At 37.0% G+C, this 24,024-nt stretch overlaps 1 protein-coding gene across 2 annotated transcripts in view; it reads left to right on the top strand.

The window, feature by feature from the left end:
* ESF1 (ESF1 nucleolar pre-rRNA processing protein homolog) overlaps positions 1-6,955 on the top strand; it is a 66,418-nt gene extending 59,463 nt beyond the window's left edge. For both annotated transcript variants that reach the window (XM_043602903.1, XM_043602904.1), the window contains exons 12-14: positions 2,945-3,027; positions 5,232-5,378; positions 6,099-6,955. In XM_043602903.1, coding sequence (XP_043458838.1) covers positions 2,945-3,027; positions 5,232-5,378; positions 6,099-6,392 — 524 coding nt within the window. In that variant the 3' untranslated portion in view covers positions 6,393-6,955. The remainder of the gene's footprint in view (positions 1-2,944; positions 3,028-5,231; positions 5,379-6,098) is intronic.
* Positions 6,956-24,024: the final 17,069 nt, after the last annotated feature.

The following is a 24,024-nucleotide window of genomic DNA, read 5'->3' as shown; positions in this document are numbered from 1 at the left end:
TTATAATCTGAAAATAGATACCTCCATTTCCTGGAGAATATTTGACATAGAAGCAATAAAGATTTTCACTTTAGGAAGAAGGGCTGTCTACAAGTATTTCTTCCTGGAAGTGTAGACAAATGCCTTGGTAGCACTGAGGGGTGAACCTAAACACTTTGTGCTGGCATTTTCTCTCAGCTGGGTATGGCTGCCGAAGTACAGCAGGGACTTAATACACACGGAGCAGTTTCTAAAGCCTCTCTCCACTTTAGGCTTTGCTTTTCTTATTATCCCTCATTAGCTGCAGTTATTCAACCATGTTATATTCTGTGAATTTTACTTTTTCACAACAAACTGCATTTTTTTTAATGTTAATTCATTTTTTGAGAGAGAGACAGAGACAGAGTGAGAGTGGAGAAGGGGCAGAGAGAGAAGGAGACACAGAGTCCAAAGCAGGCTCTAAGCTGTCAGCACCGAGGCCAATGCAGCAACGTGCAGCTCAGACCCACGAACCATGAGATCATGACCTGAGCCAAAGTTGGACCCCTAAACAACAGAGCCACCCAGGCATCCCACAAAATGCATTTTTTTTTAATTTTATTTTTTATTTTTTTTTTAAATTTACATCCAAATTAGCATATAGTGCAACAGTGATTTCAGGAGTAGATTCCTTAGTGCCCCTTACCCATTTAGCCCATCTCCCCTCCCACAAGCCCTCCAGCAACCCTCAGTTTGTTCTCCATATTTATGAGTCTCTTCTGTTTGGTCCCTCTCCCTGTTTTTATATTACTTTTGTTTCCCTTCCCTTATGTTCATCTGTTTTGTCTCTTAAAGTCCTCATATGAGTGAAGTCATATGATTTTTGTCTTTCTCTGACTAAGTTCACTTAGCATAATACCCTCCAGTTCCATCCACGTAGTTGCAAATGGCAAGATTTCATTCTTTCTGATTGCCAAGTAATACTCCATTGTATATGCATATACCACATCTTCTTTATCCATTCATCCATCGATGGACATTTGGGCTCTTTCCATACTTTGGCTATTGTTGATAGTGCTGCTATAAACATGGGGGTGCATGTGTCCCTTCAAAACAGCACACCTGTATCCCTTGGATAAATGCCTAGTAGTGCAATTGCTGGGTCATAGGGTAGTTGTATTTTTAGTTTTTTGAGGAACCTCCATACTGTTTTCCAGAGTGGCTGCACCAGCTTGCATTCCCACAAAATGCATTTTAAATGGAAAGAGTTGTTAGAAGGAGAATGACATTTGATAGTGAAGGAATATAGCTTAGTGATTAACATTAGAGAGCCTGAGCTGGACTGCTCAGGTTTAAATCATGGTTCCTTCACTTACTAAACTTGAGAGAATTACTTAAGCTCTCTGTGCTTTGGTTTCCTCATCCACAGAATGAAGATTATAACAAATAATAGAATCTACCTCAGCATTGTTGTGAGGATTAAATTAGTTAATATATATAAAGTGAAGAGAACAGTGCTGCTGCCTATCACAATAGTAAGTACTATGTAAGCTTAGAGACCATTGGTTTCTCTGCGTTGGAAGTGCAGAACACAGCTTAGCCAAAGAAGACCGTGTTCAGTAGTTCAGAGAAGATTGGCATCGTGAAATAACATTCTAGAGTAACAGAACATGTCTTTGTAGATTCTGAACCGTCTTATTCATTGCACTAGTGTTTCATACTTTTGCACCCTGATACCTGTTCCCTTTGTATCCCTCCTACTCCAAAGACCCAAAAAAGGAAGAGAAAAATCAGGCATCCACATGATCACCAAGGAGCCCAGGACATCTTATGTATGTGTAGTCAGACTATCATAACAGTAACAACAAGCACTTTATAGCACTGTGTGTTAGGTATTAACTGACCTCTTCATGTTTACTAATTTATTTAGTCCTCACAGTAACCCTATGAAGTAGGTGCTATTATTATAATCGCCATTTTACAGATAAGGACACAGACCCACACTGCCTTAACCGAACTGTGGTACAGCTGGAATTTAAACCCAGGTCAACTGCTCCAGACTCAAGTGCCTTTAATTGCTGTTCATGACTACCTGTCACTCAGGACAAGAACATCTCATCTAACATCTTGTCTCCAGAAGTCCCTGAGTCCCTAGGAATATAAGCAGGGTACCAATAAGGAGCCATTATTACCATAAGTAGTTTTGCCCAAAAATAGCACTAGAAAGTTAACCGAAGATCAAATTTGTCTTCAGAGAATGAGAGTTTTGTTAAACTTTTACTGTGAAATTCTTAATGCAAAGATGAATTTTTCATTTTCCAGATGAGTTTTTTATATACAGAGTTTTAAGAGTTTATATACTAAAGTAACTTTTGTGTGTGTGTGATTTCTTCTGTTGTTCTTACACTAAAAATGTAAGCTCTATTTAAGCTCAGATAACTATTCTCCTGGATATCTCTTAGGTGCTGTTTTTTTCCCCCTTAATGTTAAACTCTTTAAGCTAGCTGCATTATTTTCCTGTACATTGTAAGATGATGCTGCAACTCATTTTTTTTCCCCCAGAATAAAGCAAGTTGCCCAGCACCAGTTATTCAATAATCTCTTCTTTTTTCAGTGATATATGGTTCTGCATTTTATTATATACTAAGCCATAACTGTTCTATTTCATGAATGGATGTTGAATTTTATCAAATGCATATTCTATACCTATTAAAATGATCTTATGGTTTTTCTTTTTTAGTTAATGATGTAATCATACATTACTTTCAGAAGAAATTCCTTCCTTATAATATTCAGTCACCCCATCCAGATGTATTATTTCATTCACACCCATAGCCATCACTTAGTAATATTTTTTTACTTTCTTCAGTTTCTATATGTTTATTGATAAGATTATTCCTAGATATCTTGCATTTTTGTTCCTAGCATAGAATGTTATGAATAGTCTTACAGTTTTCCCCCCTTCTGTGTTGGTTTGTTGTGCCAGGTATAAAAGAAAAGAAAAAATCAGTGAAATCTACAAAAGATGGCATATCTCCGGTGGAAGAAGCTGAAATAGAAAGACAAAAGGTAAAACATGATCATTGTTACATGACTAGTGGATAATTGATATGTACAATTTAAATGAAGTTAGTTGTCTGCATAAGTTTCTACTGTCCCTAAAAAAAAAATAACTTATAAAATAAAATATAAAAAATAAAAATATAATATAAAAGATAAAACTTATATAGCAATGGTATTTATAATTAAGTTATAAAACACATAATTAAGTATTTTAGCAGTTCAGTTTTTAAGTTTTACCAAACATTTTTCCAACTAGTACAAAGTTGAAATTTATCTCAAACCCAAAGCATGTCCTTTTTGATTAAAAGGAAAATAACTCATTGTTAAAAATTCTTACTGTGGGGCACCTGGGTGGCTCAGTTGGTTAAGCATCCGACTTTGGCTTATGTCATGATCTCGTGGTTCACGGGTTTGAACCCCACATCAGGCTCTGTGCTGACAGCTCAGAGCCTGGAGCCTGCTTTGGATTCTGTGTCTCTGTCTCTCTGCCCTTCTCCCACTCACTCTCTGGCTGTCTCCCTCTCTCTCTCTCAAAAATAAATAAACATTGAAAAAATTTTGGGGGGGCTCCTGGGTGGCTTGGTCAGTTACGTGACCGACTTCGGCTCAGGTCATGATCTCATGGTTCGTGGGTTCAAGCCCTGCGTTGGACTCTATGCTGAATGCTTGCTTGGAGCCTGGAGCCTGCTTCAGATTCTGTGTCTCCTTCCCTTTCTGTCCCTCCCCAGCTTGTGCTCTGTCTCACTGTCTCTCAAAAATAAATAAATGTAAAAAAAATTTTTTTAATAAAAAAATTAAAAAATTTTTAAATTCTTACTGTAAGACCAAAAATACTACTATTAAAACCTTGAAATAATATTGCCATAAGTTTTAATTCAACCCAGATCTGTCCTATAATTCAGACTGCTTTTATGTTGTCAAGTGCTAATTTCTCTCTTATTATGTAAACAACATAAATTTAATGTATAAAATTAAAGTTTTTCTTGAAAATGCAGTGACCCTTATGCTTCAGTGACTCCAAAGATCCATGGCACAGATTAATATGTATTTTTGTTGAGGTAGGAATTGGAGTCAACAGTGTCCCTATGACTGATGTTCATGTCACTCCCTGGGAGTCAGCTTCACTGGTTACCTAAACTCTGCACCATAATGCATATTTTCTAACCTCCATTTATTGCACGTAACAGTAATGCTCATAGAGTAAACGAACACAAAGAAAATCTTTTGTGGAAAATGGCTTTAAAAAAGAAAGCCAACTAAAGGTGCCAGTGATGAAAGTGAAAGGAAATTAAAGCCATTTAAGTGTTAGTATAGGAAAATTCACCAAAGCCTGACAGCATACTCTGTATTTTCTCTAGTACACATTTTCTCTAGTATTTACTCAGTTCCTCAAAGTTCATGTTTAATTCCATGGTTGGTAGAAAATGCCACTCTTCAGTGGAAACAGACATATTAGATTTCAGAAGCAAATATTAAAATCCTGCCTTTATAGAAATGTATCAATATTGAAAAGTTAAAGGTAAAAAAGCAAAAGAAGGAAGAAATACCTTGCTGTTAAAGCACATGTTTGGAAAGTGTAGTTTGTGTCACAAAATACTACACATTTGTTAGCTTGAGTGTCATTACTTAAAAAGACCAAAGTGATGGGGCGCCTGGGTGGCTCAGCTGGTTAAGTGTCCAACTTCAGCTGAGGTCATGATCTCACAGTTAGTGAGTTTGAGCCCCGCATCAGGCTCTGTGCTGACAGCTCAGAGCCTGGAGCCTGCTTCAGATTCTGTGTCTCCCTCTCTCTCTGCCCCTCCCCTGCTCATACTCTGTCTCTCTATCTCTCTCAAAAATAAATAAACATTAAAAAAAATATTTTTTTTTTCAAGACCAAAGTGAAAATGAGAAATTTTTATTTGAGAGATTTAGGGAATCTTTTCTATAGCCTATTAACCAGTTATAATAAGTGAAATGTCTGGTTTTTAAATACAAACTTTCATTCCTCTTGGTGATGCTTCTAAAACTTTTACCTTATTGCTCTACCAAGATCTTTGGGTTTCTTTATGAGTTTTGGTAATCTACAATCAGTTTATAGATGATAAATGATGTCCCAGAGCATTAGCGACCAGGTTCTCTTCCTAGAGGGGATATCTGTGCCCCATACTTCTGCTTGGGGGAAAAAAAAAAGCACTGTTGTGTATTTGATCTTTATTTTCTCTCAACAGGCTGAAATGGCTCTGCTCATGATGGACGAGGAGGAAGAGAGCAAGAAACACTTCAATTATAATAAGATTGTAGAGCACCAGAATCTAAGCAAAAAGAAGAAAAAACTGCTGATGAAAAAGAAGGAATTATTAGAGGATGACTTTGAGGTAACCAGGGACAAAAGTCATTAGCCTCTTAAAGGTGGTATTGAATTTAAAGTCAACTCTGGAGATGATCACTGAGCACAACCAAAGTTAGCCTGAAATGTCTTAAGAAGGGCCCGTAGTAGAGCCAGAGCTACCATCTTTTAGTCCAAAACAGCCAGTTCATCCCAGGGTGGATCAAATCACTGTTTATTTAGTTGGGTACCAGGTGAAGTATTGGCTTGTCTTTTGGTAGCCCTATTGCACCAAAAATACATACCTTTTAATGTTAGAATCGCATGCAGTGTGATGCTCGCAGTGGGAAAGATATGCATACTCAAGCTTGACTGAAAAATAACAGGTTCATGTCACATCATATCACTGTGTACAATAGCCACTGCAATAGGCTATACTTTTTTCATTGCTATATCTCTTGTTTCTGTCACTCTCTCTTTTCCCTCTTTTTGCTAATAAGTACATATTCCTAATAGTCATACAGGCCTTATGTGTGGGTTTGATTGAGCCTGTACAAAAAAATCTATAAACAGCAGTCAGCAACTACTTAATGACTTCCAAGAGTAGGCCTTAAAACTCCATTGACTGTCTGTGGGATACAGTTTTCTAATGAATCAATACAAAATGCTCACATTTGTATTTTATATAATCAACAACTCACTTCAAAATTTGGCCCCATTTTGGGCCTTCTGATTTATTAATTTATTTGTTTTTCTTTTGTATTTGCAGGTAAATGTTAAGGATGCACGGTTTCAGGCAATGTATACTTCCCACTTGTTCAATTTGGATCCTTCAGATCCTAATTTCAAGAAAACAAAAGCTATGGAAAAAATCCTTGAGGAGAAAGCCCGGCAGAGAGAACAGAAAGAACAAGAACTTACTCAGGCAATAAAGAAAAAAGAGAGTGAAATTCAAAAGGAATCACAAAAGAGGTCCATTGATCCTGCCTTGTCAATGTTGATTAAATCTGTAAAAAACAAAACAGAGCAGTTTCAAGCAAGAAAAAAACAAAAAGTCAAATAGCTGTTTGTTGTTTCTTTTTGGATTGAGAATGTGTTCTCCTAAAGTGTACTGAAGTGATAGAGGGAATATTTATTGGGAACAAAGCTTTCTTTCAAGAATATGAATAAAATCTTATTCTGACAGTTGTAAAATTTCTTCCCCTATACAACAGTTTGACTTAATTGTGGATGATTGACAGATTGTTCTGTATGTTTCCACAGATTAATCATAATTAATTTAATTAAACTGAAATACAAGATTCATAAAATTTTTGTATTTTATGAAATTGAGTCATACTAGTAGAAAATTACTCTTGTCCTAATTTTTTAAAAGATTATTTACAATTCTATATAAAAATAGAGCAGTGCCCAGTTGTTAAGTCTGAATAAGAGTTAGGAACAATTTGAGAATATGTAGATGCAATGTATTAATTTCTCTGGAAAAGGAGGCAGATTTAGGTATCTATGTAAATTTATTTTTCTGGCCATAATGGATAGAAGCCAATAACTTCATTGTTTGTTCATGTTTATTATAGCTTGTTTATGAAATTAATTTGTAAATAAAAGTATAAAATATTTTTATTATTTTGTGTAGCACTGACTTCTTTACTTTTATATTTATATGTAGCACCTTAAATAAACTCTCTGAAAAAATACCTGAAAAATTGACTAAGAGGACAACTCTACGAAGAGGCAGTTCCAGGTTTGCATTGCTCATAATTGTATTTGAAATGTTCGTGAGCTCTGCAATGATTTTTCTATTTGTAGTAACAGAAAATTCTGTCTGCCCTTCAGATTTTTGGAATGCTTAGAAGGGTAGATATGTTGCTATAGAGTTTAAGGATTCTTAATTCCTTTTAAAATTAAGTTAAAACACACCTGTAGGGCCTTAATACTCCTGGATCTCCTCTGGCCTAGGTTTTATAAACTATTAACCATTTAGAGAGGAGAATTAAATGTGCTATATAAATAAGATAAAAAACAAAATGGTCACTTAGAACAAATGATAAATACGGTAGCTCCTGAAAGGCAGTAGGAGTTTAGCCAGGATTGTGGTAAATAGTAAGCTTAACATTTTTCATATAAAAATTCAAGCCTGCTAATGTAGTATGTGTTTTTAAGAATAAAAGGATGGAAAACTCAGAGGGATATCAAGATGACAAGGGCATATAAACAGACTCTGAAAGGAGAAAGAAAAAAAGAGGACATTGCTCATTATAATAGAGAAAAAGGCAGAGCAGTGTGTGTGTATGTTTTCATAAAGCACTGGCATTGTTAGGTAATTCAGCCAAATAAAGCAGTGTTCCTATTGATGCTTCTGTGAACTTCCCAGTATTTCACTCACTGAAAGACCATGAATCTTAATATGTTTATGAATATAGTCTATAAACAGTTTTATAATTATTCGTTTCCTAACTTTAAACTATTTAATCATAATGTAGGAATTACTCAGGGTTTGATTTTAAGATTCCTGTGAAACTTAGCCCTTTGGTGTTTGATTGGTTTGGTTTGGTTTGGTTTGGTTTTTTGTTTTTGTTTTTGAGTTCTATGTTTTTAAGTCACTGTTTTTAATTGTAAATCTCATATTACTAATCAGGCACATAATTGCTTACAACAAATAAGTTGAGCTTCTAAGTTATGCATAGCTCTGACTCCTCAAAGAATTGATACTTTTTAGGTAGAAGAAAAAATGAAAATAGTATTATCAGGTACATTAAATAAACATTCCACATCAAGAATGTGAGGATATCAATAAATAATTGCTAGTAGTAAAACTCAGGGGAAAAGTGGACACTGTCAAAATTCCAACAATGTGAGAATAGTTCGGGTGACCTTTAAGGTCACATTTATTTTATTTGTTTATTGTTGGTATCCTTGATACCAAAACCAGACAAAGACAGTACAAAAACACTGACCGACATGGTTAGTATGTAGAAATGTGACTCCTGGAGGATCTGTCCCTTGAATTTAGGCATAAATGTCCTCAAAATTAGCAGATTGAACCCAACATTGTAAAAAGAATTATACACCATACCAATAAATGGCGTTTAATTTCAGGTACACAGAGCTGGCTGATTCAAATTCAATCAACATAATCTATATTCACAGACTAAAGAAAATAAAATGATCATATCAATTGATGAGATAAAGTATCTGATAAAATCTAACACCCATTCATGATCAATAATAGGTTTGGAATAGAAACTACCTAACTTGATAAAGAGTATCTTTATGAAAAAACTAAAATTAACATACTGACTAGTGAAAGACTACACACTTTCCTAAGATTGAGAAGGAAGCAAGGCTGTTTTAACCCTGTCTCTGGAAGTTTTCTGTATTATGATGGCTTTGACCGCTGAAGCCTCACTGACCCTAGAGAAACTGCCCCACCCCATGCTAGCCAATTCCTGGAGATAGTAAATAACTTGCAAGCAAGCACGCTTTTCAAATGCAAACCAACCAATCCAGAGCCCATATCGCCAACCACCTCCTTTACTGAGCTTTCACACTCAGGGCTCTATCCCCCTACTCTATTCACCCCGTGTCCCGGAAGCAGACATACTAGGAACAGCCCATGTACCCTAGAGCCTACTGCAAATCCTAAACCTGCTTATCCCATCTTGCCCATCCCTCCCCAAAGAAACCACAAGGAAAGCTCTTGCCCATATCTTCCCCTGCCCTCTCTGCTTCCTGACCAAACCTAGTGTTTCTCTTTGTGGCCCCTTTCTGTGATATGCTATGCCCCCATTTTTGAAGGAATAGGAGTATAAAAAACTTACATCATGACTGTCATTCCCATGTCTGCTTGTCTTATATCTGCATAAACATATCCCAGGTATCCTTAAAACAATGTCCACTCTCACTACTCATTCAACATAATACTGAAAGTTTTAGCAAAAAACGAATAAAAAAGTAAAAAATACATAAAGATTGGACAGAAAGAAATATAACTGTTCCAATTTGCAGATGATATGATTGCCCTCATAGAAAATCCCAAGGAATCTACAAAAACAAAAACAGGCGCCTGGGTTCAACTCTTGGTTTCAGCTCAGGTCATGATCTCACATGGTTCGTGAGATGGGGACCCACATCATAGCCTGCTTGGGATTCTCTCTCCTCCTCTCTCTGTTCCTCCCTCTGTCTTTCAAAATAAATAAATTAAAAAAAAAAAACAACCCTCAAACTAATGAGTTCAGCAAGATTATAGGATACAATGTCTTGCACACAAGAATTAATCACATTTCTGTGTATGTACTAACAATGGAATATGAAAACTGAAATTAAAAACACAGTTGTTCCGGGGCGCCTGGGTGACTCAGTTAAGTGTCCAACTTTGGCTCAGGTCATGGTCTTGCAGTTCGTGAGTTCGTCAGGCTCTCTGCGGACAGCTCAGAGCCTGGAGCCTGCTTTGGATTCTGTGTCTCCCTCTCTGCCCCTCCCCCGCTCATGCTCGCTCGCGCTCTCTCTCTCTCTCTCTCAAAAATAAACATTAAAAAAAATTTTTTTAAACCACAGTTCCAAATAAAATAAAATACTTAGGTAAAAACTTACCAAAACGTGCAGAATTTGTATGCTGAAAATGACAAAATGCTGGTGAAAGAAACCAAAGACAAATGAGATGAGAAGACTCAGCATAGTAAATATGTCAATTTTCCCCCAATGGATGTGCATATTTAAGGCAATTTTGTGGGAATTTTTTTTTCCTTTTTACTGAAGTATAGTTGACATATAATATTACTTTAGTTTCAGGTCTACAACACAGTGATTTGACAAGCTTGTATGTTATGTTATGCTCACCACAAGTGAGATACCATCTGTCTCCATACAATGCTATTATGATGCCACTGACTGTATTTCCTATGCTGTATCATTTATTCCTGCAACTTATTCATTGCATAAATGGAGGCTGTATATCTCACTCTCCTTCACCAATTTTGCCCATCTCCCCACTTACCCTCTAGCAACTATCTGTTTGCTTTCCCAGTATTCATGGGTCTATTTCTGCTTTTTGTTTTTTTATTCATTTGTTTTTTTAGATTCCACATATAAGTGAAATCATATGGTATTTGTCTCTCTCTGACTTATTTCAGTTAGCATAATACTCTCTAGATCCATCTATGTTATTGCAAATGGCAAGATGTCATCCATTTTATGGCTGAGTAATGTTCCTGTGTGTGTGTATACATACATATAAACATATGTATATATATAAATATTTATATATATAAATATAAATATTTCACATGAATTTATATATATACATGTATTTATACACACACACACATGCCACATCTTTTTAAAAAAAAATTTTTTTAACGTTTATTTATTTTTGAGAGAGAGACAGAGCATGAACAGGGGAGGGTCAGAGAGAGGGAGACACAGAATCTGAAACAGGCTCCAGGCTCTGGGCTGTCAGCACAGAGCCCGACGCAGGGCTCGAACTCATGGACGGCGAGATCATGACCTGAGCCAAAGTCAGCTGCTTAACCGACTGAGCCACCCAGGCGCCCCTACACATGCCACATCTTTATGCATTCATCAATTAGTGGTCTCTTGGGTTGCTTCCACATCTTGGCTATTATAAATGCTGCAATAAACATAAGGATGCATCTGTTTTTCAAATCACTCTTTGTTTTCTTCAGCTGAATACCTCGTACAGGAGTTACTGGATCTTACAGTATTTCTATTTTTATTTTTTTGAGGACCATCTGTGCTGTTTTCCACAGTGGCTGTACCAATTTACATTCCCACCAACAGTGCATTAGATTTTTTTTTTAACACATCTTTCCCAACACTTGTTATTTCTTGTCTTTTGATTATAGTCATTCTGACAAGTGTAAGGTGATATCTTATTATGGTTTTGATTTGCATTTCCCTGATGATTAGTGATGTTGAACATCTTTTCACGTGTCTGTTTGCCATTTGTGTATCTTCAGAAAAATGTTTAAGTCCTCTGCCCATTTTTTTTCTTTTTAAAAGTTTTTATTTAAATTCCAGTTAACATACAGTGTAATACAATATTAGTTTCAGATGTAGAATTTGGTGATTTATCATTTACATACAACACCCAGTGCTCATGACAAGTGCCCTCCTTAATACCCATCATCCATTTAACCCATCCCCCCGCTAACCTCCCTTCTAGCAACCCTCAGTTTGTTCTCTATAGTTGAGCCTGCTTTATGGTTTGCCTGTGTGTGTGTGTGTGTGTGTGTGTGTGTGTGTGTGTGTGTGTTTATCACCTATGGTTTTCTGTTTTCTTTCTCAAATTCCACATATGAGTGAAATCATATGACATTTGTTTTTCTTTGACTTATTTCACTTAGAGTAATACTCTCTAGCTCCATCCATGTCACTGCAAATGGCTGTGTAATGTTCCATTGTTTATATATAACACATCTTCTTTATCCATTTATCAGTCGATGGACATTTGGGATTTTTCCATAATTTGACTATTGATAATGCTGCTATAAACATGTTTCCCTTTGAATCACTTTTTTGAATCCTTTGGGTAAATACCTAGTAGTGCTATTGCTGGGTTATAGGGTAGTTCTATTTTTATTTTTTTGAGGAACCTGCATACTGTTTTCCAGAGTGGCTGCATCAGTTTGCATTCCCACCAACAGTGCAGGAGATTTCCCCTTTCTCCACATCCTTGACAACATCTGTTGTTTCCTGTGTTGTTAATTTTAGCCATTCTGACAGGTATGAGGTGGTATCTCAGTGTAGTTTGGATTTGTAATTGCCTGATAATGAATGATGTTGAGCATCTTTTCATGTGTCTGTTGGCCAGACATTCATGGTCTGAATGTCTTCTTTGGAAAAGTGTCTATTCGTGTCTTCTGCCCATTTTTAAACTGGATTGTTTGTTTTTTGGGTGTTGAGCTTTATAAGTTTTTATTTTGGATGCTAACATTTTATCCGATATGTCATTTGCAAATATCTTCTTCCATCCTGAAGGTTGCCTTTTAGTTTTGTTAATTGTTTCCTTGGCTGTGCAGAAGCTTTTTATCTTGATGAAGTCCCAATAGTTTATTTTTGCTTTTGTTTCCATTGTCTTAGGAGATGTATTTAGTAAGAAGTTGCTATGGCTGATGTCAAAGAGGTTACTGCCTGTGTTCTCCTCTAGGATTTTGATGGTTTCCTCTTCACATTTAGGTTTGTCATCCATTTTGAGTTTATTTTGTATATGATGTTAAGAAAGTGGTCCAGTTTTATTCTTTTGCATGTTGCCATCCAGTTTTTCCAGCACCATTTGTTGAAGAGACTGGCCTTTTCTTATTGGATATCCTTTCCTTCTTTGTGGAAGATTAGTTGATCATATATTTATGAGTCCATTTTTGAGTTTTCTATTCTATTCCATTGATCTCTGTGTTTTTGTTTGTTTTGACAGTACGATACTGTCATGATCACTACAGCTTTGTAATATAACTTAAAGTCTGGAATTGTGATGCCTCCAGATTTGTTTTGCCTTTTCAAGACTGCTTTGGCTATTTAGGGTCTTTTGTAACAAGTTTCATACAAATTTTAGGATTGTTTGTTATAGCTCTGTGAAAAATTCTAGTGGTATTTTGATAGGGATTGCATTAAATGTGTAGATGGCTTTAGGTAGTATAGACATTTTAACAATATTTATTCTTCCAACCTATGACCATGTACTGTTTTTCCATTTCTTTGTGTCATCCTCAATTTCTTTCATAAGTGTTTTATAGTTTTTCTAACATTTATTTGAGAGAGAGAGCGAGAGCGAGAGCGAGAGCGAGAGAGAGAGAGAGTGTGTGTGTGTGTGTGTGGAGGAGGGACAGAGAGAAAGGGAGAGACAGAAAATCCCAAGTAAGCTCCACATCGTCAGCACAGAGCCTGTACTCTGACACAGGGCTTGATCTCACAATTTGTGAGATCATGACCTGAGCCGAAATCAAGAGTTGGACACTTAACCGGACTGAACCACCCAGACGCCCTTGGGTTTTATAGTTTTCAGAGTACAGATCTTTTCCTCTTTATTTAGGTTTATTCCTAGGTATCTTACGGTTTTTGATGCAATTGTAAATGAGATTGACTCTTTGATTTTTCTTTCTGCTGCTTCATTATTGGTGTATAGAAATGCAACAAATTTCGGTACAATGATTTTATATCTTGTGACTTTACTGAATTAGTGTCTCAGTTCTAGCAGTGTTTTAGTGGAGTCCTGCAGGTTTTCTATGTAGAGTATCAATTCATCTGCAAATAGTGAAAAGTTTGACTTCTTCCTTGCTGATTTGGATGCCTTTTATTTCTTTTTGTTGTCTGATTGCCAGGGCTAGACTTCCAGCACTATGTTAAATAACAGTGGTGACAGTGGTCATCCCTGTCTTCTCCCTAACTGTAGAGGAAAAGTTCTCAGTTTTTCCCTATTGAGGATGATATTAGCTGTGGGTTTTTTTTCCTATATGGCCTTTATTATGTTGAGATATATTCCATCTACCCCTGCTTTGTTGAGGGTTTTTATCGAGAATAAATGTTGTACTTTGTCAAATGCTTTTTCTGCATCTATTGAAAGAATCATATGGTTCTTATCCTTTCTTTTATTAATGTGGTGTATCACATTGGTTGATTTATGAATATTGAACCACTCTTTTGTGGTGAATGATTCTTTTAATGTACTATTGGATTCAATTTGCTAGTATTTTATTGAGAATTTTTGCATCCATGTTCATCAGGGATATTGGCCTATAGCTCTCTTTTTTAGTGGAGCCTTTGTCTGATTACCTTTTGTAATCAAGGTAATGCTGTCCTCATAAAATGAGATTGAAAGTTGTTCCTCCATTTCTATTCTTTGGAATAGTTTGAGAAGAGGAGATATTAACTCTTCTTTAAGTGTTTTGTAAAATTCCCCTATGAGACCATCTGGCCCTAGACTTTTGTTTGTTGGGAGATTTTGGATTACTGATTCAATTTGTTTTTGCTGATTGTTGGTCTGTCAAAGTTTTCTGTTTCTTCCTGTTTCAGATTTGGTAGTTTATATGTTATGTTTCTAGGAATTTATCCATTTCTTCCAGATTGTCCAATTTTTTGGTATATAATTTTTCATAACATTCTCCTATAACTGTATTTCCACAATGTTGGTTGTTATTTCTCCTCTCTTGTTTGTGATTTTATTTATTTGGATCCTTTCTCTTATATTTGTGATAAATTTGGCTAGGGGTATATTAATTTTATTAATTTTTTCAAAGAATCAGCTCCCAGTTTCACTGATCTGTTCTACTGTTTTCTTTATCATTTATTTTGCTCTAATCTGTATTATTTCTCTTCTTCTGTTGGCTTTAGGCTTCCTTTGTTGTTCTTTTTCTAGCTCCTTTAGGTGTAAGACTAGGTTGCTTATTTGAGATTTTTATTGCTTCTTGAGGTAGACCTGTCTTGCTATGTACATCTGTCTTATGGCTGCTTTTGCTGCATCACAAAGGTTTTGGACTGTCATGTTTTTATTTTCATTCATTTCCATGTATTTTTTAAAATTTCTTCTTTAATTTTTTGGTTGACCCATTCATTCTTTGGTAGGATGTTCTTTAACCTCCATGTCTTTTTGGTCTTTCCAAATTGTTTATTGTGGTTGATTTCAAGTTTCATAGCATTGTGTTTGGAAAATGTACATGGTATGATCTCCATCTTTTTGTACTTGTTTTTTGCACTTGTTGAAGCCTGATTTGTGACCTGGTATGTGATTTATTCTGGAGAATGCCCCATGTGCACTTGAAAAGAATGTGTATTCTATTGCTTTAGGATGAAAAGTTCTGAATATATTTGTTAAGTCCATCTGGTCTAGTGTATCATTCAAACCATTGTTTCCTTGTTGATTTTCTGTGTAGATGATCTATCCATTGATGTATGTCAGCTGTTATAGTCCCCTACTATTATTGTATTATTATCAATGAGTTCCTTTATGCTTGGTATTAGTTGTTTTATACATTTGGGTTATTTCAAGTTGGGAGCATAAATATTTACAATTGTTAGGTCTTCTTTTGGATAAACCTCTTTATTATTATATAGTGCCGTGCTTCATCTCTTGTTACACTCTGGTTTAAAATCTAGTTTGTCTGATGTAAGTATTGCTATTCCAGCTTTCTTCTGATGTCCATATGCATGATAAATATTTCTCCATCCCCTCACTTTCTATCTGCTTGTGTCTTTAGGTCTAAAATGAGTCTCTTGTAGACAGCATATAAATGGGTCTTGTTTTTTTTTTTTTTTTATCCATTCTGACACCCTATGTCTTTTTATTGGAGCATTTAGTCCATTTACATTCAGAGTCATTATTGATAGATATGAACTTGGTGCCATTTTATTACTTTTTTCGTCACTGTTGCTGGAGATTTTCTTTGTTCCTTTCTAGTCTTTGTTGCTTTTTGTGTTTTTCCTCCACTGAAAGAGTCCCCTTTAATATTTCTTTCAGGCTGTTTTAGTGATCACAAACCCCTTTAATGTGTGTTTGTCTGGGAAACTGTTTATCTATCCTTCTATTCTGAATAATAGTCTTGCTGGATAGAATATTTTTGGCTGCATATTTTTCCCATTCAGTACATTGAATATATCATGCCACACCCTTCTGACCTGCCAAGTTTCTGTGGAGAGATGTGCTGCTAACTTTATTGGTCTTCCCTTATAAGTTAGGAACTTCTTTTGTCTTGCTGCCTTTAGGACTTTTTCTTTATATTTTGCAAATTTAACTACAATATGTCTTGGTGTTGGCCTGCTTTTGTTGATTTTAATGGGAGTTCTCTGTGGCTGGATTTGGATATCTGTTTTCTTCCCCATATTAAGGAAGTTTTCAACTATAATTTCCTCAAATAAACCTTCTCCTTGCCCCTTCTCTCTTTTCTTCTTCTGGGACTCCTATGATACAAATATCATTACAATTGATAGAGTCACTGAGTTCACTAAGTCTACTTTTGTGATCTAAGATTTTTACTTCCCTTTATTGTTCAGCTTCATTTCCCCCCATAATTCTATTTTCTATATCACTTATTCATTCCTCTCCATCTATCCTTGTGGTCTTTACAACCAGTTGGTTTTGAATCTCAGTTATTGCATTTTTCATTTCAGCCTGATATGTTTTTTACCTTTTTATTCTCTACAGTAAGGGTTTTCCTGATGTCTTCAATGCTTTTCTCAAACCCATCTAGTATCCTTATAATTGTTGCTTTAAATTCTAGATCAAGCATATGCTTGTATCTATTTTGACTATACCCCTGGCCATGACCTTTTCTTGTTCTTTCTTTTGGGATTAATTCCTCAATCTTGACATTTTGTCTAAGTCTCTGTCTTCTCTGTGTTAGGAAAGACTTAATTTCCGGTTCCTGAGAGTAATGACTTTATGAAGAAGAGGTCATATAATGTCCAGGGACTGGTGCTTCAGGAAGTGACTCTGCATGCCCTCAGCTGCTATGTTATGGCTGCTCTATCCCTCAGGTCAGTCATCTGCAGAGTTTCTCCTTACTTGTGGTGGGGAGTGTTTGGACCTTGGCCAGAGTGTAGCAAGTTTTAACTAGATATGCTCTGGTCCACTTGCTAAAAGAGAACTGATGCTGTTTCTGCTAGATATGAAGGTCTTGTACAACTCTATGACCCATGAATGTGGTATGTGGGTTTGTGCTGGTCTTCTTGGAGAAGGGCCTGTTGTGCTGGTCCTCAGGCACACTTGCGGGAGAAAAGCAGCACCTGCACAAAGCAGAGGGGTGGGACTTGGTGTAAGCAGTTTAGGCTGCCAGTGTTAGCGTTGTGCTGTTTACTGAAGTTGGTTTATGCTGAGGGGCAGGGAAAGGAAATGGTGCCAGCTTGCTCTTTTTACCCTGGAGAGGGGAATCCGTGCCTGCTGTTCTCAAGGAAACACTCTGAGAGAAGTGAACAACTTCCCCTTGTGCATCACAGGTGTTTTTCAGATCAGTGATTTCACATGATCTGTCTCTGGGTTGCTTGCCCACCTAGAGAACCACAGCGCACCCTGGGCTCTACCCTAGCCAGGCTGTTGACTTTCAAAATTCCAATTCAGGTACTTGGTTATGGCAGGAACCTGCACTGGTCTTCTGAGAAAGGGTCTCACTGTGCTAGGACTGATGCAAGTTTCACCCAGAAGTGTAGTCATACCAGAACTCAGGGGCATTGGATTTGGAGCCAACAGACAAAACAGCCCATGTCCCAGTTAGCTGCCCTCAGTAGGTGTCTCTGCACCTATACTGAGGGGCAGGGAAGGGAAATGGCTCCTGTTTGCTCTTTTGTCCCCAGAGAGGTGCTCCAAAGAAAACAGTCTTTCCCCATACCACTTAGGCGATCTTCAGATTGCACAGTCTGCCCCTGAGATTGTTTGCCTGCCTTCAAGAGTAGGGCAGTGTCTTCAGGTCTCTATCACAGCCAAGCCTGGGGACCTCTGAAACTCCAGGTCTTTGAGCTCTACTGGTGGCAAAAACACAAAATTCAGCCCCTCTTATTTTCCCAGTCAATGACTTTGAGGAAGTGTTCTCCTTGTGCTTATCCCTGTCTGCTTCATTCTCTCTCCCTTTTCTCTGCAACCAGGGCTCCCTACCCTCTGCAGCACCTGCTATCTGATCCATTTCTTCACACTTCCTATCTTCCTCAAAGTGGCCTCTTATCTCCCCTTAGTTGTGCAGTTTGTTCCATCAGTCCTCAGGTTGATTTCATGAGTATTTAGAATGATTTTATATTTATCTAGCTGTACTGGAGGAATCAGCCATGTTTAGGGTCCTCCTACTACGCCGCCATCTAGCTCCCCCTTCCCTCTACCCGTTTTTAATCAAATTATTTTTGTTGTTGTTGCTGCTGAGTTGTATAAAGTTCTTTATGTATTTTGGATATTTGCGTTTTATCAGATATATCATTTGCAAATATCTTCTCTCATTCAGTAGGTTGCTTTTTCATTTTGTTGATTTTTTTCCTTCACTGTGCAAAATAATACAATTTCTACCAAATCCCAGCAAAGTTTTCTATAAGCATATTCAAGTTTATTCTAAAATTTATAATGAAAGGTACAGGCCCTGGAATAGTTAAAATAATCTCAACAAAGAACAAAGTGGGAGGAACCACTCTACCTTATATTAAGGCTTACTATATAGCTACTATATCAAGACAATGTAGTATTGGCAGAGAGACAAACACATAAGTTAGTGGAACAGAATAGAGAATGTAGCAATTGACCAACACAAATATGCCCAGCTGATTTTTGACATACATACAAAAGTAGCTCAATGGAGGAAATATGCCCAGAAAAAAGTGGATAAATCATCAAAAAAATTTTTGCTCTGTGAAAAAAGCTCTTAAAGGGATAGAAAGATAAGCTACAAACCACAAGGAGATGTTTGTCAACTACATATCCAACAAAGGGTTGATACCTAGAATATAAAATAATTCTCAAAACTCTACAGCTTAAAGGAAATTCGTAAAACAGGCAAAGGACAGGAGCAGACATTTCTCTGAAGAGAACGTACAGATGGTAAATAAGCATGTGAAAAGATACTCAACTTCATTAGCCATTAGGGGAATACAAATTAAAACCAGAATGAGATATCACTACATATCAGAATATGTAAAATAAAAAATAGTGACACCAAATGCTGGCAAGAATGCAGGGAGATCGTTAAATAGGTCAGACCAGGAGAAAGTTATGCATGCTCCCCAAAGAACTTTATGAGACTATGAGTGAGACCAATGGTTGTTCCCCAATATTTGTTCTCTCCATCTTCTATGGTAATAGAATCCTTTAGTTAAGCATAAAGCTTTGCATAATAAAACCATTTACCCATACTCCTTTGCAGCCTGGTATGGAAGCAAATTACAGTTTGTAGGGAACTTCTTTGAAATCATCAGACTAGTAAATTTTACCTCTTGCCTTCTTCCTGTCTTTCACTCTACTGCCTGGAATGCAGAGGTAATGGCTAAAGTTGTTTTGGATCCTCAGTACAAAAGCCACACTCCAGGTATTGTAAGTGTTATATGATGACAAATGGTGAGTGTAGCATGACATATAGACTTGTCAAATCACTAAGTTATACGCCTGAAACTAATGTAACATTGTGCATTAAATATACTTCAATTAAAAAAAAAAGCCACACCTTTGTAGCAACGTGGATGGAACTGGAGAGTGTGATGCTAAGTGAAATAAGCCATACAGAGAAAGACAGATACCATATGTTTTCACTCTTATGTGGATCCTGAGAAACTTAACAGAAACCCATGGGGGAGGGGAAGGAAAAAAAGAAAGAGGTTAGAGTGGGAGAGAGCCAAAGCATAAGAGACTCTTAAAAACTGAGAACAGAGGGTTGATGGGGGTGGGAGGGAGGGGAGGGTGGGTGATGGGTATTGAGGAGGGCACCTTTTGGGATGAGCACTGGGTGTTGTATGGAAACCAATTTGACAATAAATTTCATATATTGAAAAAAATTAAAAAAAATTAAAAAAAAAGCCACATTCCGTTATCTAGCCATAATGTATGGTAAGCTAGAAAGAGCCAGGATCCCTGAGAAATTTGTGGAGCATAGCCACCATAACATCCATGGGCTGTTTTTTCAAGACATCTATACTATACTACTTTGTTCAAGCCACTATTTTCTCAGTTCTCTGTTACTTCCTGTTCCACCCGTATCCTAACTAATGCAAAGACAAATATAATGGTATAGAGCCATAGTCTTTATGGACTATTTTGCCCTGGTTTGAGACTATTGCAGACTATTTCTCCATATTCTTTTTTTTTTAATTTTAATTTTTTAAATTTACATCCAAATTAGCATATAGTGCAACAGTGATTTCAGGAGTAGGTTGGTTCCTTAGTGCCGCTTACCCATTTAGCCCATCCCCCCTCCCACACCACCTCCAGTAACCCTCAGTTTGTTCTCCACATTTACGAGTCTCTTCTGTTTTGTCCCCCTCCCTGTTTTTATATTATTTTTGTGTCCCCTCCCTATGTTCATCTGTTTTGTCTCTTAAAGTTCTCATATGAGTGAAGTCATATGATTTTTGTCTTTCTCTGACTAAGTTCACTTAGCATAATACCCTCCAGTTCCATCCACGTAGTTGCAAATGGCAAGACTTCGTTCTTTTTGATTGCCGAGTAATACTCCATTGTATATATATACATCTTCTTTATCCATTCATCCATCGATGGCCATTTGGGCTCTTTCCATACTTTGGCTATTGTTGATAGTGCTGCTATAAACATGGGGGTGCATGTGTCCCTTCGAAACAGCACACCTGTATACCTTGGATAAATGCCTAGTAGTGCAATTGCTCAGTCATAGGGTAGTTCTATTTTTAGTTTTTTGAGGAACCTCCATACTGTTTTCCAGAGTGGCTGCACCAGCTTGCTTGCATTCCCATCTCCATATTCTTTTTTTTTTTTAACATTTATTTAATTTTGAGACAGAAAGAGACAGAGCATGAACGGGGGAGGGTCAGAGAGAGGGAGACAGAATCTGAAACAGGCTCCAGGCTCTGAACTGTCAGCACAGAGCCCGACGTGGGGCTCGAACTCACGGACTGCGAGATCATGACCTGAGCCAAATCAGATGCTTAACCGACTGAGCCACCCAGGCGCCCCCCCCCCCCCAATCTCCATATTCTTACAGAAACTCTTGGCAGTACATTATGGTCAAAGTGCTTGCAACTTGAAAGTGCCAAAATAAGATACTCAGTAATGTAAGGTTCCGAGGTTTCTGGAAATGGACATGAGTCAAGAGAAATGAGGCAAATCCCCTTCGAAGGCAACTGGGACCTTTTGTCCTACAAGCCCCACTGACATTGGAGTTACAAACTCTATATTCAGCATCTTTGGGTTCACATTATCACTTTCTTGAAAAGTTTATGAAGGAGCAGTTGCCAACAGCAAGCCAGAACCAGGCCCATGGGAAAATGAAAAAGCATGAATGAGAGTCAGTGCTCAGCCTTAAATATGGTTGCCCAAACTTTGCCAAAATGTGGAGGTGAAAACTCCATACTGTAGGAGAGTGCCAAAGCAAATAGACTAACAAATTATATTGTGTTAGGGAAAGCTGTGAGAAATGCTAGCTTTGGGGTTATGAGCTGTTTTCACGAATTTTTTTAAAATTAAAATTGAGTCATAATCCTTTATCACTGTACATGCTTATGTCTTGAGTAGCCTGTCATGAGTTTTTAAACTCTTTTACTAAAATCTGAAATTAGTTAGTACTGCCTTTTCTCTTAGACCAGTAAGAAGTAATAATCTCTATCATATTTCAAATAGTTCTTCTGGATGAGAGAGGCAAGAAATGGCCAATAAAGCACATTAAAAATATTTAATTTTGGGGGAAAAATTATTGAACTAAAACTAAGAATTAGGAAAGACCTTTAAGTTAGTAGTGGAACAACTGTAAAAGAAGAAGTTTAATCTATAAACTGACAGTAGCTCATTATTTGATGAAAGAAAAATTTTGAAAACAACTATGAGTACCTATTTTCTTCCATTTGGGTCTGCTACCTGAACTTGTTCGAGGACAACCTTAGGATTCTTTTGGAGAGCCCAAGCAATATCAGAAACCATCCAGTAATTGTTGTGTTCCTTCAGATTTCTTTGCATTCAAGTGACCCTCTATTGCCCTATCCATTCCATTCCCCTATGCCTCAGGAATGCTGCATGTAACAGAAACCAACTCAAACGAGCTTAAGCAACAATTTTAAAAGACTGAGAGTGGATATTTATTATAAGGGTCCTGTGGGATCTCATAGCACAGAATCCAAAGGCAAATCTCAGGAAGAGACTGGGAGCAGGAACCAGAATGTCCTCAGAAACTCTCTTTTGTTCATCCCTGTTTTCTTCAATTCATCTTATTTTGCTCATATTGCTGCCTATACACCTCTGTCTTTAGCCCATTGGGAAGTGGAATAAGATGACCACATCAGGGTTTCCATGTTTTAAGTTACAGGCTCATATTTTATGTTACTGAAAAAAAGTTTTTTGTCTTCTTTTTTTTTTTTTTTTTTTTTTGAGAGAGGGTGCAGGTGAGTGAGGGGCAGAAAGAGAGAGAGGAAGGGAGAGAGAGAGAAGCAGGGCTCACCTGAAGTGGGGCTTGTGTTTTACCTGAAGTGGGGCTCAAGTTCACCCAATGAAGGACTGGAACTTCCAAACTGTGAGATGATGTCCTGAGCTGAAGTCAGATGCTTTAGTGACTGAGCTACACAGGTGCCCTAAAGGTTTTTGTCTTCTGCTTAAGATTCAGAAATGAATTTTAAATTTTTCATCACAGCACCATTAAAATGAAGATAAATTAAACATTTATATGATTGCATACAGTGTAATATTAAAAACAGCTTAGGAAGGGCACATGTGTGGCTCCGTCAGTTAACCATCCCACTGTCGATTTTGACTCAGGCTATGATTTCATTGTTTGTGAGTTTGAGCCCTGCATTGGGCTCTGTGCTGACAGTGTGTAGCCCTCTTGGATTCTCTCTCTCCCTCTCTCGCTCTCCCTCTCTCTCTCTCTCTGTCCCTCCCCATCTCGTACTCTCTCAAAATGAATAAACATTTTTAAAAAAACAGCTTAGGAAATTTACTTTTGAATCTTACATACCAACCAATACAATTTAAAAAACAATTTTTACACTATTATTTTATGATTTATATAATAATCTAAAATATGTCCCAAGCATTTAAACAACTAAACAACAAAGGAACCTTAATTTCTACAAAGAGAAAAATACATTTTTAAACTGGCAATATATTAGTATTAGCAAGAGAAGAAATTTTGTCTTTTCTAAGTGGTCAATGACTTTGATATTCAAAATCTGGGGAAATGTGGTGCACTTTGATGGCTCAGTTGACTCTTGGTTTGGGCTCAGGTCATGATCTCAAGATGTGGGATCAAGCCCTGCATCAGGCCATGCTGACAGTACGAAGCCTGCTTGGGATGTCTTCTGTTCCTCTCTCTCTGCCCCTCTCCTGCTCCTGTGTTCTCTTTCTCCCTCTCAAAACAAATAAATAGGCTTTAAAAACAAAAAAACCTGGGAAAATGTATTCACTTGGAAACTTCCTTTCTTTATCCTTTGTCTTGATGGCAATCAATAAAGTTCTTAATGGATATCTAACATTTTTAAAGGAGGAACTCCTATATCTGATCTTATTTTTTGCCTGAGCTAAGAGGAATTTTCACATCCCACTTCACCAATGTACACACATAAGCTGTGTATGATAGACTGTAAGTATGCAGGAGACACTGGTAACAGAGATTGCCTCTGAAAACCAGGGGAAAGGGGAGACTTATTTTTCCCTAGATACCTTTTTAGATGGCTTTGTTTTACTGTATGCTACTTTAAAACTTCATTAAATAGTCCAAACTCTAATAAAGAGACATGTGATGATTCTGAACTGGACCTTTTTGCTATAAAGGACATTACTGAGACTGTGATAGAACTGGGGTGGCCTGAGGATTAACTGGTGGCTAGATATCAGTGTGGATTTCCAGATTTTGATGGTTTAATTTTTGTCATATAAAAGAATGTCTTTGTTTGAGGGAAATAAACACTAAACGGTTTAAGGGTGATGAGGTATCGTGTCGGCGGCTTACTCTCATATGATTTAGGGAAAAACAAACGTCTTTGTACTGTATTACAACTTTTCTGTAAATCTGAATTTGTTTCAAAGAAAAAAATTTTTTCCCTCT

Source organism: Prionailurus bengalensis, chromosome A3 (genome assembly GCF_016509475.1).
Source record: "Prionailurus bengalensis isolate Pbe53 chromosome A3, Fcat_Pben_1.1_paternal_pri, whole genome shotgun sequence".
Lineage (NCBI taxonomy): Eukaryota > Metazoa > Chordata > Mammalia > Carnivora > Felidae > Prionailurus > Prionailurus bengalensis.
This window is presented reverse-complemented; position numbering and strand designations above follow the sequence as displayed.